Source organism: Leucopleurus acutus (genome assembly GCF_964270905.1).
Source record: "Leucopleurus acutus genome assembly, chromosome: 13".
Lineage (NCBI taxonomy): Eukaryota > Metazoa > Chordata > Mammalia > Artiodactyla > Delphinidae > Leucopleurus > Leucopleurus acutus.
In genome coordinates this window covers 69,191,787-69,209,433 of record NC_139155.1, presented here as the reverse complement: position 1 = coordinate 69,209,433, position 17,647 = coordinate 69,191,787, and the positions used below count along the sequence as shown (strand labels likewise).

The 17,647-nt window shown below is 57.9% G+C and overlaps 1 protein-coding gene across 2 annotated transcripts in view; it reads right to left on the bottom strand.

The window, feature by feature from the left end:
- TTC28 (tetratricopeptide repeat domain 28) overlaps positions 1-17,647 on the bottom strand; it is a 593,462-nt gene that overhangs the window by 18,829 nt on the left and 556,986 nt on the right. For both annotated transcript variants that reach the window (XM_082853188.1, XM_082853189.1), the window contains 2 exons: positions 11,398-11,542; positions 1,319-1,498 (listed from right to left, as the gene is read on the bottom strand). In XM_082853188.1, coding sequence (XP_082709314.1) covers positions 1,319-1,498; positions 11,398-11,542 — 325 coding nt within the window. The remainder of the gene's footprint in view (positions 1-1,318; positions 1,499-11,397; positions 11,543-17,647) is intronic.

Below are 17,647 nucleotides of genomic sequence, written 5' to 3'. Positions count from 1 at the left end.
CTCAATCAGGGGGAACCCACTCCTAATGCAACAGGGGCTCTGAGGGGTGATTTTGTTTAAACTTGCAAAAAGCAAGTCGCAGGGGAGACAGGGCCAAATTAAGTCCTTTAGAGGCACTACAACTGGAAAGATGAATAACATCACTGAATTATAAAATCAGCATAAAGAAGCCCAACAAAGTTCTGATTTTCCCCTACGATGCCTTCTGATGTTTTTTGGGGAAAACATCACGTATCAAATTATTTCAAATAATTTTTTGGTGTTTCCACCTGGTGATGCCTTAAACTGGGAAAGAGAAATGCCTCTCGGGTGCCTGTTGGGAGACGGGACTCTTCCACTCTCTGGTTCATCTGTGCCTCCCAGGGTGCCCTGGCAGCAGGAGAGGTGAGTCGACCCTCCGTGCCGGATGGCACACAGCGGGCTCATGGATGGGATTCACAGTCAACCATGGACATGAGGAAAACTTGGAGAAAATCATTTCTTTCACCTTGAACTGATTCTGTCCCATGAGAAGTACAATTCAGCAACAAAAACAGTCATAACTAAGATCTCCAAAACCCGTGAGGCAGAAACTGACCTGGCTGGAACCATGCCAATGACCAAGGTCAACGGAGGCCAAGGCAGGTCCCGTGGGGGCCGCCCACGCCCAGGCCTGGGGCAGGAGTGTCGGGGCAGGAGGGAGCCCGGGTCTCTGGGTATCTGGGCGAGTTTAGAGAAGGGAAGAGGGCTCAGGGCTGGCTCTGAAGGCCCTCTAGGTAGGTGGGCAGCGCCAGGGGTGGCTGTGGGCTAAGCCCTGACCTGCGGCGGGCCACTGTCACCCCCTTGAGTCCACAGAGTTCATCCCACACTGATTTTTGCTGAATGAGACCCAAGTCCTGAAAGCCACCCATTTGTTTTCGGTTCTTTGTTGGCCTGTGGGGCCCCTGCCCACTTGACGCTAATCCCATCTGTCTGCCCTCCGTGCCTGCGGCCCCTCTGCTGGGCACACTCGGCGCCCACTCAGCGGTCAGCTTGGCGGGTGAGCGCGGCCCCCAGGGCGTGACCCACTTCCTCAGACAGGCGGCATGGCCTCCAGCCTGACTCAGTTCTGGGAGTAGCTCCCAACCCTGGTGTCACAGCGAAGCAACGCAGAGAGAAATGACACACATGGTGGCCTCCTGGGGTGGCAAAGGGTTCGGGAGGCTGTCCCCCTGCCTTCGGACGGATCTGCTCCAAAGTCACCCCACCAGCCGCAAACTAGGGAGTCCACACCTCCTCCTGCGGATGCCAGCCCAGCCAGAGGGACGGCGCCCCAAACACCCAGGCGGGCCTGACTTACCTTGGCCTGAGGACCGAGGGAGCGGATGGAAGGGACGGCGATGAGGGCGAAGCGCTCGTACAGGTACTCATTGGAGGAGCTTCCCTTCAGGAGGGCGAACGGGATGAGGTAGAGCTCCCCCTCGAGAACCAGGACCAGTTGCCGGTGCCGGCCCACAGGGCCGCTGGAGTGCATCAGGCCCTGCGGGGTGAGTGGAGCAGCTGACACACCCAGCAGGGGGGACGCCTGGGGAGGACCAGGCACCCCCGCCCCCAGGGGGGCCGCTCAGGGAGTGGGGGCGATGGGCGGGGCTCCCTCCCACCTGCCTCACAGGCGCCACCCGAGGAGGAGGGTAGAGGAGCAGGGCCAGGAGGGAGACTGCTGTCACCCGTCACGAAGGGTGTCCCACAAAGACAAGGATCAGCCCGGGTCATCCAGATGTTTCTACAGATGGCAGGGGATTCATGCAAAGGGCAGCTGTCCCAGAAAGCACTCAGTGAGTCATGGTGCACCCGATGGACCAGGGCAGGAGATGCTGCGTTGGCACAGGGACCCTACGGGCAGTGTAGGAATGACCCTGTCACACAGGCAGTGAGGTCTCAACCAAAGTGGGACGTGCTGTCCATTTCAGTGGACAGGAGGCGAGAGAACTGGTGTGCAGACAGAAGCTTTGGGAACCAGGATGACATCCCCGGAGGAGAAGGGTTCCGGATTCCAGGACCTCAAGTCACCTGAGGCCTCTGTGTCCCTCCCCCGAGGACAGGATGGCCCCATGGCCCCAGGCTCTGCAGGGGCTGTCCCCACTCGCTCCCCCGGTGCTGGCAGGGAATCTGACACTGATGGGACCCCCATCACTCCTGAAAGGCCCAGGTGGGGACCTGAGGGAAGGGTGAATGCATGCGGACCCAGAGCAGACAGACACCCCTCACGCTCCAACAGAATTGCTCATAGGAGACTAAGGCCGGATGAATCCGGATAACACAAGTGGCAATGACTGTGAAAACCAGACTAGACATAGGTTAAGTGTGAATAAAGAGATGAAGCGGCCACAGGAGCCTGCAGGGAGAATGTGCAGGGCCCACAGACCGCGGGCACCAGGTGCCAGGTGCTGGGCGGCCCTGAGCCCTGGGGTGCTGGCTCGGGGGAGGGTCACAGCCGGGTCCCCCCCCCCCCACATCCCTCTGTTGCCCAAGCCACTGCGCTCTGGAAGAGCGAGTGTCCACAGCCGCGCTGCTGTGGGCACTGGGCTGAGGGTGCAGAGGGCATTCAGCTAACCCAAAGGGACACGCGCCTGGCGGGACATTCTGTCTGTACAAACCCCCTGGGGCTTTCTTTTTTTTTAAAATTCTAGATGCATCTAAAGAAAGCAGAAGTAAAAATTACTGGGCCAACTGTTTCTTTTTTTTCTTTAAGAGCTACTTTCCAAGAAAAGGTAAAAGTATCGCTGTACAACCCAGGAAGGAAGAAGTAGGGTGTGCACAGTGACCACTCCAGGGGTCAACTCCTGGGCTCCGTGTCCCCACCGTGGGCCACACCGAGGCCCCTGCCTGGCCTGGCACAGGGAGGAGGCTCTGGAAGGCCCTCTGGAGGGCAGACTGCTGGCTGCTGCAGTGCACCCAGAGGCCCTGGGGGCCGGGCCAGAGCAGCTGGGCTGATGGTACCCTGATCTCGGGGATGGGTCAGCAGCTGTGACAGTGACAACTGCTCGCTGCCCAGCCAGAGCACTGCTGCCCGGCACATGGGCAATGGGGTGGCTCAGGCCACCTGCCATGGGCAGAACCAGACCCATCCTCGCCTGATCCGGGGTCACCAAGCATCACTGGACGGGGTGGCAGCCCTACCCCTGCAGACCTTCCCTGGACTCCACCTGCCCGGGCGCCAACCCTGATAAGTCTCTGTCAGGTGTCATTCCAGAGGTCACGGGCTTCACGGGGACACAGCACTCTCAGACAAGTCCCCAGTCACGACAGCACCTGTCACATGAAGTGAAGGTAGTTGAGGGGTGCTGGGCCAGGTAAGAGGCTGGACGCTGCTTAGAGAAAAGGTCCACAGGCAGCGTGCCTTTGAAGGGACTCTGCTAACTCCGCCCACAAGACTGTCTTGTCTGAGGCACAAGCCTTAAGAGGGTGATGTCACGTCCTGGGAAGAGCTCAGGTGTCTTCTGCGACGACTGATTTCAGATCTCTCCATCAGCCACTAGTGTCTAAGGTGGGGGACTGGGCGATGGGGAGCCACGTCAGTTCAGGACTCAGTCCCTGCTCGAGAGCTCACGATGACGCAATGTCTCAGAAAATAAAACGTGCACAAGAAACCACTACTGAGTGAGACCACGGAAGTGTAAAACGCCAGCCCCAGAGGGTGGGACACGATGCTGGGCCCGCCCCCCCCAGCTGCTGCTCTGCACGTGAGGGTGGGGAGGCCCCACCTGGGCAGATGAGGCCCATGGGGCACACGGAGGGCAAGGCTGGAGAGGGACTCGGGAGCCAGATGGTGGAGGCCTGAGGCTGAGCGGGAGTGTGGCTCTCGCAGGCTGTGGGGACCTGCATCCTCTGCTGCGGAACCTCTGATGAAGCCTTGAAAGGCAGCCTGCACCAATGAGACGGGCTGCACGCGGTAATTCAGACGAGGAAACGCAGCGGAGAGAAGGGGGCAGGACTTGCCAGGACTTGAAGAGTGGCCTTAGCAGCGAGGAGAGGGAAACGCCTCTGAAACTCTAGCCTGGGAGCTTGCGAGCCTGTCTCTGAACAGTGTACCCGAATTCATAGGTCCAGATCCTCCCGGGACAGCACCTCGCCGCAGGTTCTGGCCTGGCACGCACAGCCCTGGGTGAGGGCTCCAAACGGGACCCTTGTCCAGCAGAGGGGAAGGAGGTGGGTGGTGGCAGACGGGCTGCATGGCAGACGGGCATCTCTGGTTAAAGGCAGCGGGAACACTGACCGAACGTGTTGGAACAGGGCCCCTGAAAGCTGTCCTCTGCATCCTGCCTCCAGGACACACGAGCGTCACCCTGGCACGGAAGGATCAGCCATAATCCAACGTGAACTTAAACACAGAGAGCACAGTCATGTCTATGCAAGCTACACCTCGTCTGTTAGACGGAGAAGGAGAGAGAATTCAAGGAAGCGCTATTCTGCGCCTCCGTCTGCCAGTCTGGGAAGGGCTCGCTGGCTTCTGAAGCCCTGGGTTTGAAGGACAAAAGGGCTCCGCATCGCCCCCCACACCCGCCACGAGCACAGTCCAACAAATGCCAGCAAGGACCCCGACTCTCTGACCCCTACAGTTTCCAGAAAGGTGTCTTCTGAAATAGAAAACACCAGGCCAAGTGCCCTAAAATCTGTTTATTCCCCCAGGAAGCGTGACCCTGCCTCTCGCAGCAAACACGGCTGGAGGGCTCGCGGCGCCAGGCCGGCCGGGCTGGAGGGGAGGTGGGCAGTGAGAGGACGAAAACGGGCGAAGCCCAGGCTTTGCAGAGGAGAGAGGGCTCCTCTCCACAGGGGGCTCCAGGCGGCTGTTATCAGCTCCCACCTCAGCTCCCAACGCCCTGTCCTCACCTGCTCTTCACACGCTGCTTCCTGCAGCCGGTTCTCCCGAGCGAGTGACACGTGCTGCCCTGAGGCGTGTGTGTGAATGCGTGCGTGCGTGCGTGTGCGTGCGTATGCGTACTAAACGCAGCCCCGCCGTGGCCCTGCCATTGGTGGCTCCTGGCCTCCTCCCAGCCGCACTCGGGGGTGGCCCGGCTGACCAGGGAACAGCCCGCTCCCGGGGAGTGGGTGGAGGGGGAACCACACCTCATCAGTGTCCGTCCTTCCTGGGTTTCGCTCCCTCAGCCCAGGAGAACCACACAGTCTCCTGTATCTCACAGTTACCCCTTCACCACAGGGAACAGTCTTGATACTGATCTCCCCTAGTTAACCTACCTGTGCTTTCTAGCTCCAGACCAGACCCAGACCCTCTGTTGAGCGGGGTTTGGAAGGTTGGAAAGCCTTGCCCAGTGACCAGGAAGGGAAGGCACATTCCGGGAGAGGCCTTCGCCACGGGGTCTGGGCCCGTGTGCTGGGTCGGGAGCTCTGGGGGACCCAGAACTGCTAGATGATGGGGTGTGTGGTTAGGGGAGAGGTGGAGGGGGTTCTGAGAACATCGACAAGACTCTCACCTCCCTGCCCCTCAGTTCCCGAACCCACGGGACAGCACTGACGCCGCACCCTCACAGGCAGCGTGTGGGGCTCTAGGCGGGCCCTCAGCACATACACGTCAAACGTGAATTCTCAACTGCCTCCAGGTGCTTTAAGTAAGAGGAACACAGGTCCTATTATTCATACTATTCTTTCCTGCTGGGTCTCGATCATTTTTCTGGTACAACTCATTCCCTTTCCCTCCTGTGTTTGTAAACATGGCCAAAACACGTAAATGGCCTCTTTGGAGCATCCAGCTCCACATGGAACCCAGGGACTCAGGGATACCGCCATCACCACGGTCCTCCTCACCTGCACGTCTCCACCACCATCATCCACAGCTCTTCACTGAGTATCCACCACACCTGACACCTGTGAAACCCACCGCCGAGCAGTTACCCTGACGTCCAATTTCCGAGTCGGCAGTTCCCCCAGGCAACCCCCACGGGTCCCAAGTGTTTGCCTGGGTGGTGAACTCTGATTCGATCACCATTTTGGTTAATGGGATCTCCCATATACACTCATGGTGACCTGGGGGGTGCTGAACCGTTTGGAAAGCACCAATATCAAACATGATGTTGCATGCGTCCCAACTTTGGCTTAAGCACTACGTGCTCTGGGCACAGCACCAGGGTCCAGAGGAGCAGCCTGCAGCCCCCATATGCGGGGAGTTCCATCTTCACGGAAGGACAGGAGGCCTCTCAGAGCCTTGCAGCATCACAGGCCAGAGAATGAACAGCCCTGGTCACCACGGGGGAGGGCAAGAAAACTCCTGGGTCCATGAACTTTCCAGCAGTTTAGATCTGGGATGAAATGGACTTCACTATGTACAACAAGGATTCCAGAAGCAAAGAGCTGACTGCTGGGAATCTGGATACCCCAGAACCCTGTACAGGGCTTAGGATTTTTTTCCTGACTTATATTTTTGATTGAGTGAATTGATCAAACAGAACTTTTTAAGGTAGAGAAACCTTTTATGTGACGCTTCTGAGAAATACTGGTGTCATGGATGGTTGTATCAGTCTCAGTAAATATCAAAGTTGTTCAGAAAAAAACCCTGAAACCATGACTAAAAGCTAACAGGATTGTAGACACTGTATTCCAACCAGAAACGCAGAGTCCAAATTCGACCCACTCAACTGTCCTCTCTGAACAACAAAAAACAAACCACTGGTTTGCCTGGAGATTCTGAGAAGGGGCAAACCAGAGGAATCTGGCTACAGGAGGTGCATGACCAGTGGCCAACCAGAGCCAGAGGGGCCTGCCGGCCACCCAGCGTCCAGTCTCAAAGAGGCCTCTCTGTAGCCGAAATGGTGAAAACGAGCCCACACGCCCTCAGTGGAAGGCGTGCCTTGGCTCCCCCAGAACCTACTGGGGTCAGGCTGAGACGGGGGCAGCTGAACATCAGCTCGAATCGACCCAAGGGGCCCTGACCCAGGTGAGAACACCGCTTGCCTGGCAGGAGCTCGCTGATTGGTCTGGCGCCCTCACCACTGCTTCAGCAGTCCAGACAGCTTGTGAGTCGTTGCCTCCGTTTTTCCTTCTCCTAATCAGCTGTGGTGACACTTGTGGTCCTTGGGTGACGTCTGTCCTATCCATGTGAATGTTACCACAAAGTCCCAAACAGAAATCAGACAGCCTGGAGGTGCCCATCTCGTGGGCCTTGTCCCCCCTCCACACTCTGGAGTCAAGGTCGGACTGTTGTGTGACGAGCCGTCGAAGATGACCTCCAAAGCCTCCAGTCTACTTACAAACCAGGCACCTGACCAGTCGGTCTCATCTACCGGGTAAGGATAAGCTAGGTTATCACACCGCTTTACAAGAGTCCCTTTCCCCCAGAGCAGACATCACAGTCACGACCTGCCAAAGCCAAGCTCTCCTCCTGGTCAAGCCCCTGGCAGAGCCAGACCCCTACCTCGAGTTTTCAGAGGAGAGGTCCTGGGCCATCCTGGAGATCTGGTGTCTAGGAAGGCAGTTTACCAACCTAACCGATGTGAACGGCAAGTTTTAAGTCAGTTTCTGGGGTCCTGAACCAAATAACTCCGCTTAGCCTGGAGGCTTCTTTAGTCAAGAGCAGAGGGGGACGAGGGGGACTGTTACTTCTGACCAGAGTCGTTCACTCCTCCTACCTGTCCTATCATCTTGGCTTTGACGACTGTAAACTTAGCAAACAGGGAATTTAAATAAATGGAAACAATTATAAGGATGACAGAGACTATAACTAGAACAAGCCCAGGGACTTGTTAAATCACATTTAAAGAGTGATTTGACCAAATCCTAGGGAATTTTAGACTCTACACCTGGGTCCTGAATGCTAGCAGCTTCTGGCTTTGGATGAAGCCCCGTCTGCACACTGAGGGGTAATTCGGGGCCTGCGCTTCACGTGGAGCAGCCCTGGGGGCACGTGGTTCTGCGTGTCCCTGTGGCGAGTCCAGGCTTGGGCACGAGTTACTACCCTTCACTCCACGGTGACGAAGAACGAATGCCACGGACACAAACTGGGTCCCGGTCCCTCTCACACTAGCACGTGCCACTTTGGTGACATTTTCTCCTTTGGGTCTGAGACAGGATTTGACTTAATGTTTGATGATGGCTCATGGCAGATGGAACGGGGCCTCCTCAATGATAACTGGACATGCTCACCCGTCCTGACAGCAAAGGACAGTGTGCTTCAAGGAAAGAGCCAAGGCAGTGTTTCCCTTCAGCTAAATTAAATCAAGTCCTGGTGCAAGCCTGCGGTAAAATATTATTCTGTTCCACTTTTCATACCGTCTGACCTAGTCCCTTAGCAACAGGACTGAGGCTAAACAAAGGCAGTTGTTCAAATAATTATACGTCCCATGTGAAGAGGCTAATCGTTTTAGTCTTGAAGTGTCATTAATTCATAATCTTGGACTTTTGGTTTTGATTTGTATTTTCACTGAAAATGTGAAGAAGGCCTGGCTCTGTCTGGCAGCTGACAGCGGCGGGAGTGGCGGACGGTGCCGTGTCGCCCTCTAGTGGCCTCCGGAGCAGGGCGGGAAGCAGCAGTGGTAGTCCTCCGCCAGGCAGTGCGCTGAGCGGGAGCACAGTCCATGAGCATCATACCCGGCAAACCGCCCCCGCCCCGTCTCCTCTGTGCCCGGTGTGCGCCCGGCTGTGCCTGGCACGTGTCAATAAACACATGAATGGGGAAGGAACTCCTGATTAGATCCCAGCTCTTCGGTGAAGTGGTTTTACTGAACCGCAGTGAGTCCCATTAGTCAGCCAAGGGGAAGCTCTTGCCCTGATCATTTACTTTAACGACCTCTGAAAGGTTTTACTCCACATCTCTCGTGAGGCAGCCTAACTCCTTCACTGTGTTCAAACTCCTCAGTCACAAAAGGACTAAACATCAGGAACTAAATGCTTTCAAACTAAATGCCTCACTTCAAGACGAGACGCACCCCTGAGGGTCACACCCGTTCACACATGCAGTTCCCAAGCACAGAGGGGCTGCCGCAGCCTCAGGACGCCGGCACGCACGTCGGGGGGCCGGGGTTTCCTTCCTTAGTCAACTGTATAAAGACATGACTTCGATCACAGTTCTAACTCGTTTGGGGCTCGAGTCCATAAATCTTCCCCCTCCCGGCACCCCCGGAGGAGCACAGATGTCCAGACACAAGCAATCACTAATCCCACTGGCATGTTTATGTTCTTTAAGTCATAGGGGAAAGTCCTCAGAGAGAAAAACTGTCTAAGAAACACAGGGCAGAGTTTATGAACTCATGGGACCCCTTCAAGGATGACTCGTGGCTGTAGCAGCCTCTCTCCTGGGTGGAAACGCTGCAATGGATGGAGGGAGGGGTTGCCTCTCTCCGCCCCCAGCCTCTTCCAGCTGCTCTCCACCCCGAGGATTTCTGTCTTTGATACAAGGGAAGAGCCCCTTCCCTGGCCAAAAGGGGCGGGTGTCAACCAGCGAAACAAACAACGCTCAGGTGTGGGTCCCCTGCAGGCACTTCGTTGGACTTGGGATCTACCCAGAAGTAAGCCGGAACCAGCACCGGGCTGGTTGACAGCGTCGGGGGCTCACAGACTCAAAGCGCCTCCAAGGCAGGCCCAGCCCCTTCCTTCTGCTTGATAACCTCTTGGAAAGCTCCCAGCTGCCACAAAAGAGCGGCCACAGAAAACCCATTAGCTGACTTCTGCCTTGGGTCTTCTGTTTTGTATCCAGACTAGACCCAAAAAACAAATGCAGCTTTGGACCACGTACCATCTATAAATTTTACTGAGTGCCAACATGCACCAGGCCCCGTAACAGCTGCTAAGGACACAGAGATGGCTCTGCTCGGTGGCATCGTCCTCAATTTCTAATGAGGACACAGGTACTCAAGGAGGGGTACCAGCTTGGCCAAGGTCACCTAGCCAGGAAAAGGCAGTGCTAGACGTGAGTCCAGGCTTCCAGCTCCTAGAGGCTCTATGCTTCCCTCCACCCCCATGTCCCTGAGCGAGGGAAGTCCAGAGGGCACCACCAGGCAGTGCAGCCTCCTGAAAAATATTAGGCAAGTTGACACACATCCTGGGAAGGCCAGGCCAGGAGATGCACTGGCATTTCCTGAGGGTGAAGGGATCACTGTCAAGGTGAGGACACCTTGAGGATGCACCTCACCCCTGTCAGTCGGCTAAAGTGCAAGAGAGCTGCTGATGGGCCACTCCAACGCCTGTGAGACGAATCTCCCACCTGGCTGTGGGGAGCTGCTAGGAGGGACACACAGGCTGGCTCCCTGAGGGCCCATCAATCCCCACCCTTCCCAGCTGAGAGCTGGGACCCCCAGGAGCACAGCCTCCACTTGCTGCAGGGGCCTGTTATGAACTGGATGCTTGTGTCCCCCCCAAATTTATATGTTCATGCCCTAGGCCCCCAGTGTGATGGTATTTGGAGGTAGGACCTTGGGGAGATAATTCAGTTTAGATGAGGTCATGAGGGCAGGACCTCCATGATGGGATTAGTGTCCTTAGAAGAAGAGGAAGAGACCTGAGTGTGCTCACTCTCCCTGTCTCTCTGTCTCTGTCTTTCTCTCCATCACGTGTGAGGACACGTGCAAAAGTAGCTGTTTTCAAGCCAGGAAGAGGTCTCCCACCAAGAATCTGGGATTTCCAGCCTCCAGAACTGTGAGAAATAAATGTCGGTTGTTTAAGCCCCAGTCGGCAGCATTTTGTTACAGCAGCCAGAGCTGACTAATACCCAGTCGCATACAAAAGCATCTGATGGGCTCACCATTCAGATTCACAAGATCCCTGAGCCCTTTGGCAGCCCTCCCCCAACACCCTCCCGCCAGTTACAGAGCCACGTCTGGATTGAAAAGTGATGTGCAAAGACTAGGGCCACAGAAACCTGTCAGTAGCCGCGCTCAACCTTCTCGAGAAATCACAAGTGCAAGGGTGTCTCTGCCACTGGGCCCTGTGGTGGAGTGAGTCCTGACAAGGGCAGAGGCCAAGGGTCTGTTCTCAACAGGAAGCGGCCCTGGGCTTGAAGCTGCTCAGGCGAGACCCTCAGATGAGCAGTGGGTGGGGAAGCGCTGACTGCTGAGGAGATGGGGGAGATGCATGCAGCCCTGCGCCACCAGGCCTCCCCAAGTCTGACGAGCAAGGTGGGAAGAAGCAGCATCTCATTTGCACCTGAGGTCACAGAGGCCAAACTGACCGGCCGGCCAGTAAGGAGCCGGGCTGGGACCTGAACCCGGATCTGCCTGCCCACTTGGAGCTCAGGGCCCATCCACTAACCAGCAGCCAACCCAGAACACACGTCCACTTGGGCCTCTGGACGCTGACCGAGAAGTTGGACAGAGAAGCCCCATGTCTGGAAAACCTCTTCTGTCTCAGGAGCCTGTTTTTTGTCTGGGGGGTGTGGGGGTGCTGAGCGGGAAGTGATGCGTCCTGACGCCAAGGAGCCCTGGGCCGGGCACTTACCCCTTCCATGGGTGCCACGAGCAGGTCGTACAGAGCGCGGAGTGGCGGCCTGGCGAACGAGCTCTGCCTCCTGGGAAGAGAGGAGGTCCCGTCCTTGACGGGCGACGTGGCGTTGCCGACCAGGCTGGTCATGCTCTGGCAGCTCCTGGGGAGAGAAGGACAGGGGTGACGTCGGGCACAGGCTCCGCTCCTGTTCCTGGAGAAGGGAGCTGGGAGGCCACCCAGCAGGACGCGCAGGCCTCCCTCCCTCTGGCCTTGCCCCCTCCCCCTCAGGTACTGTTCACAGCCCAGTGAGCACTGACAGACACCACAGGGCGGACCAGCTGCACACAGCAGCTTACATGGCTGTGGAGTTTTTCTGCATAATCAAATGTCCTGAAGTGCTCCTCAAAGGATTTAATTACATCCTTGCATGGAGCGACTGGGCAGGCAGACATGAGGACCATGAGAATCGGGGCAGCCACCAAACTGCTCGGAAGACGGTGCCCCAAGACCACCTAACGTCCAGGGCGTTGGCCTTGTTGGGGCCAACGAGGATCCTGTTGGCCCCAGCCTGGGCTCAGGTCAGCCTCCGGCCCCCACCGGAGCCCCAGCACAGCCCGAGGCCCCGCATGGGGGGTGGTCAGCTCAGGAGCAGCTGCAGGGTTTTGTTTTCCTTTTTAATTTATGTTCCAAAGTTTCCAAGCAGAATTTTATTAGTACAGGTGGTATTTTCAACCCCAAGGACCCCAAGTTTCACACTCCCAACACAGGCCAACAACATCCACTGAGTCACTGATGCATTGAGGAAATGTTTCCTGAGCGCTGGCTACCTGCCAGGCACTGACGCAGGCCCTGGGGACCAACAGAGGACAAACGGCACAGGTGAGCAGAAGAGATGGCAGGTTGGGAAACAAACCCATCCCCACTGCAAGGACCAGGCTGCCCCCACGAGTCTTTCTGAACCAGCCCTTCGGCGTGGTTAGCGTGGCCTCGGCACAGCCTCTGGTGATGGTCTCCACATGACTATCGGATAGTCAGTGGTCTCTCAACCTTGATCCAGACACTGTGCAGTTCTGGAGTTTCTGCTATGCACTCAAGGATCTTAAGGCAGAGACCAGGTCTCACACCAGACACATGGCCAAGTAAGTACTCTTGGCAGTGGCAGCTCTGTGGTTGTTACCTAAGGAAAAGCAGAACGCGGCTTTCCCTCCTGGGCCAGGCCAGGATCCATGACCATCTAGAGAAATGATCTGAAAGATGCGTTTGCGTTTTTGAGGCATGGCTTCTGTCCCTGGCCTTCCCCCGCCCTTTGTGGTGTTCTCAGCAATGTCCCACTTCTAAATCCTAGGGTCGTGCCAAGCCAGGCTGTGAGCACCCTCAGCCCCTACCCTGCTCCTGCAAGAGAAGAAAGAGGAGGGGGCTCGGAGGGCCTGCGAGCCCGCTCATGGCCGCTCCTACATCACCCTCACTCAGAAAGCATGTAATTACAAGCGACTGGGGCTGCGGCATGTCTTTGCCATCAGAGCCAGTGAAGCACAGATAACCCTGCAGTGACACTCAGAGGCTCACTTAATTCCCTGGAATACACGGCAAAGAGCATTGCTCCCCTGAAGGAGAGAGCACCAAACGGCCCTCCAGAGATGTGCTGGAGTGACGCGCAGTGTCTGTCATGGCACCGCGTGCTCCTATACACGGCCTGTGTGTGCTTGCAGCCTGGGGAGCCCGGGTTGCCACCAGAACAGCACGGGGGGGGGGGCGTGGCAGGACTGCAGCACCCTGCCCCACACACCCCTCACTTCACTCCTCAGACATGTGTCTCCTGGACTGTGGGCTTGTTACCCGACTTGAGGCACCTGAGTCTGATTAATCTGGCCACAGACATCCAGGGAGTGCCATGTTCCCAGACAACGGTGTGGCCACAAGTCCTAACAGTGACGGATGGGGCGCTCCACAAACCCCAAGGCCCTAAACGAAATAGCTCCTACTGGAGACAGAGACCCAGCTCCACATCCTGAGCTCCCCTGGTACAAGGAGACCAGCATGACCAAGCTGCACAGGGAAGGCAGGAGGGGGTGGGGAGCTGTGCGATGGACAGACCTGTGGGCACGGGTCCCAGCCTGGGGCAAGTCTCTCGCCCTCTGGGCCTCACTTTTTGCATCTGCAAAAAGGGAAAATGCTGCAGAGAGTGTCAGATAGGGGAGGATGGCTGCAAAGCATCCAGAACTTGAAAGGTGTTGGGAGTCTCAGCTGATGGGACGATGAGTGAGAAGCCCTGGGCAGGAGGGTGGGAGTGGGCTGGGGTGCCTTTTTATTGAACCCACGAAGTGCCAGAGGCATCTAAAGGGGCCCAACAATGCTAACCCACTCCACACGCATCACTACCCCACACGGGGGTCCACAGAGGGGCTGACCCATGGGTCCCGGCACCGGGCTGTATGTAGGGAAGGGAAGAGCGCCAGCAGAGGTCCGGGGCATAAGACCCTGACTAGCTGCTGGTCAGGCAGAGCCGAGGGAGGGCTTTCTGGGAGAGGACCATTTGCTGTGGGCACAGGGGACGGTCTGGAGTTAGACTGCCAGTGGACAAGGAGGGGGAAGGCTGTTCCAAGCCCAGGGAACAGCACAGAGGGAGGCACCGGTGTTGGGAATGGAGCACTGGGGTGCTTGGGGCAGAGTGTTGGGGGCAAATGTATGGAGGGTGGGGCTGCGGGCTGGAGAGTTGGAGAGGTGAGGCGGCAGGGCGGCTGGCCCACCCCCTTCAGCACCAGGCCTGCCTGAACAGGAAGCTCCTCCCCCAGGCCGATTCCTTGCAGGGCTCATCAGAGGAAGGCCTCCTGCTGGTCTCCAGGGCTGGGACCAGGCTGGGACTCAGTGCCCTCACCCCCGGCCAGTTCAGGTGGGAAGCCAGTCGATGTCCTTGGTCAGGGCTGGTAAACACACGGCCGATCGCTGCACGTGTTGCTTGGTGGAAGTTTCCAGGGACACTCTCTCTGGGCATCTGTACGCTTCTGGGGGCTGGGGGGTGGGCTGGGTCTCAGGCTAGGACCCACCAGGGTCACAGTAGCGAGCAGTGGTTTCCTCACCTCCACAGAGCTGCCTTGGACAGACTGCAATCAACAAGCTCCCTGTGTGTGTTGCTTCTGCTTTTGCTACAACATTCACAGTGACCTAGAGCGGCTCTCATAGGGGTGCGCCTGCCCGGAGATCTGCACAAAGGTGTGCCATATTTCAGAGGAGCTGAGCGGTTAAGCTCCTTCCCTGAGCCGGGGGGGACGTTCCCGGACAACACAGCTGCCGCCGTGTGACTCTGCCAAGGCATGTCACTTCCGTGCTCCCCACTTTTCCTTGCTTGTAAAACGAAAGGGGTACACTAAATGCCTTGCAGTTCTCTTCTAGTTTTAAAAAATTAAAAATCCACTCACTCTAGGAAGCCATCAAAACTGCGGTGGCTCTTTTAACTGCTCTGCTGGCCACAGCCCTAGAGCCCTCCCTGAGCTTGCCCGTGTCGGCGGCAGGGCGTGAGCACAGCCCTCCGGCGCTGCGATCTGGAAAGTCGGCGTCGCCAATGCACGTCCCGGTGGTCGGGATCTAGAGTCACAGCCAAGCGGCCACGGCCCCCTGGGCTCTGAACCCCGGGCCTGAGTGGGTGACAGGAGTGAGCAGATGTGTGGGATGGTCCGCTCCCTGCTGTCCTCCTCCTGGCATTGTCGCCACGGCCCAGTGCATCCGTCACACTGCGGAAGCACGGCCACGGGGTGGGGCCTCGGCGATGGCACTGCTCTGACTTCTGCGGACCCTTTCAGCCTGGCTGACTTCTCTCTGCCTGGGCAATCTGGACGCAGATGAGAGGATGGTGCTTTGACAGGGTGGAAACGTTTCCCTGTGGCAAGAGGGTGAGCTGCAGGAGGGGCTGCGCCCCTACTCAGGCTCCTGCCAAGCCTGCCACACCCACATATCGCTCTCAGGACCCTAGGAGGTGGGGAGGTTCCTCTTCTACAGATCAGAGAGGCCAAGAGCCTGGACGAGGTTGCTGGCCAGGGCAGGGTCAAGCCTCCCACCTGCCGGGGAGGGAGGGGTTTTATTGTGTCTTCCCAGCATTCAGGACACACTGAGCAACCTGCACTTGCCTCCGATCCCTGCCCTCCCTGCTGCTGGGTCCACAAAGGTGACGTTGACAGCGGGCGGCCTCTCCCAGATTTCGTGGGAGCAGGAAGGAGGGCCGGGCTCCCGGGACTCCCAGCTGCTCCGCCACGCGGCTCCAGCAGGGAGCGCTGGCTCGCTTTCCTTGAGGCCTCCATTTATTGCCAGGGATCCCATCGGGCTAATTGACAGTCCAGCTCTCAGCAGAGAGGATTTTCTCACACCACATCGTGGTCTTTACCAGCTCATTCCTCAGATGATGTTTATTAATCTACTTCTGGAGAAATATTCGTTTTCTCTGCGGCTCGGCCATCTGTGTGGTAATGGGAAACGGAGGGACTAAGCACGCATCCAGGGAGACCGGAGGCAGGCAGGCAAGGGGGGAGCCGCCTGGTCTCTGCACCAGCAGGACGCAGAGCTACGAGGTGATATGTGGAGCGCTCCCGGGCAGGGCAGAGGCATCGGGGTAGTTTATGTCTCCGGAATGATGACAAAAGCCAGGTGGTCTGGGTAGCACTTCCGGCTCATGAATCTCCCTGCAGGGATGAAGAGATCTATTCCCCAGGCAGGGGGATTTATAACTGCCTGGGCCTGCAGAAGACCCTGTGCGCTGGAACTCGCTCGGGCTCACACGCTGATGCGCCCCACGCCGAGGCCCCTGTCTGGGGCAGGCGTGTGCCTACCGGGCGTCCGGGGAGGCCGTGGGACACCTGGGGGATGTGTGCTTGGAAGTCTCAGCCCGAACTGCCGCACTCAGCACAAGCTGGTTGCCCTGTCTGCTGAGGAGGGGAGTGAGGTCACGTGCAGAGTCAGTGTATCGGGGGGGACCCACCCCAACACACACACTGGTTTCTCAGCTTTCACAGTCAAAGATGGAGAGCGAGGAGAGCAGCGGACATGGGGGAGCAGGGGCTCAGCCCCCCTCAGGTGAGACTAAGGGAGGGGCCCCACCCAGGCTGAAGACCCCAGGGATGGTGGCAGCCAGCCTGGCCCAGAGATCCTGCCCGTCCCGCCTGTCTCTCGGCACAGAGGGAGGAGCCCAAACCTAAGCTTGGTGCAGCCCAGAGATTCGCAAGGACTTCCCAGGGCTCCGGACACACTTCCACCCAGAGGCAGGACTGCGAACAGGCCTCCCTTGTCTGAGGAGGGGCAGGGACCAGGCAGAATACAGGGGAGCAGAGAGGAAAGGGGCATTTCATGAAAGCATGACAGGCGAGCTGACCGAGGAGCCCGCTTTGCTCTTCCAGGTGCTGCGAAGCGGGGATGCCTGCCTCGCAGGCTTCCCTCCTGTGCCTTGGAGGGTCTTCTCCTTTCCCACCTTTCCCGTGTCCTCCCCTCTGTGCTCAATTCCCTGCCAGGCACTGGGGTCCTTCCCATCTGACAGGGCTGCAGAGTGAGCTGAGCCAGAAGCACTCACCGGGGCACGTCTGGCATCTTTAGGGCAACTGGAGGGAGAGGACAGGAGAGAACCATGGGACAGGGGGCTTCTTCTGGGGTGGGCCAGGCCAGGCTGACCCGTGGCCATCACTGGAATCCTCCCACCAGGCAGGTCTCACCTGCATCCCCCACACCTCCACTGTCACAGCTCAGTAAACAGAGACTCTAGGTTAAGCATCTCACCTAAGACCCAGGTCATGGGCAGGGCCCTGCTGGCAATGCAGTCAGGCAGCAGGGGGCTGGGGAGTCCAAGGCCCAGTGCTGCCACAGCCTCAGGCCCTGAACCCTCGTCTGGAGTGCCCCGTCACCCAGATGGCAGACGCTGCACTGAGCGCTTTACTCCAGGCCGTCTGCGCGGGGCGCACCCAGGTCAGGCTGCGCAGGGTCAGGAGAAAGAGGAGGCCCCCCGCCACAGCGCTGAGCTCATTCTAAGTGCGGCCGCTTTGCCCAGGCACCTGGCTCCTCACCTTCTCTGAGGCCTTTATCACATGTTTTCACTTTCCAGTGGCCAGTTCAGGAGGCTTCCTCTCTGTGCTCACAGCAGCAGGGTCCCGGGCCTGGGGGGGATCCTGCCTCCACTCCTCGAGAGCCCCCCACCTTTCTCACGGGGGCCTCCTGCCTCACAGCCAAGGAGCTGGGAGCGGCCCTGGCAGACAGAGCCGAGCTCCTGTTCCATGGGCACCTGCTGCCTGTG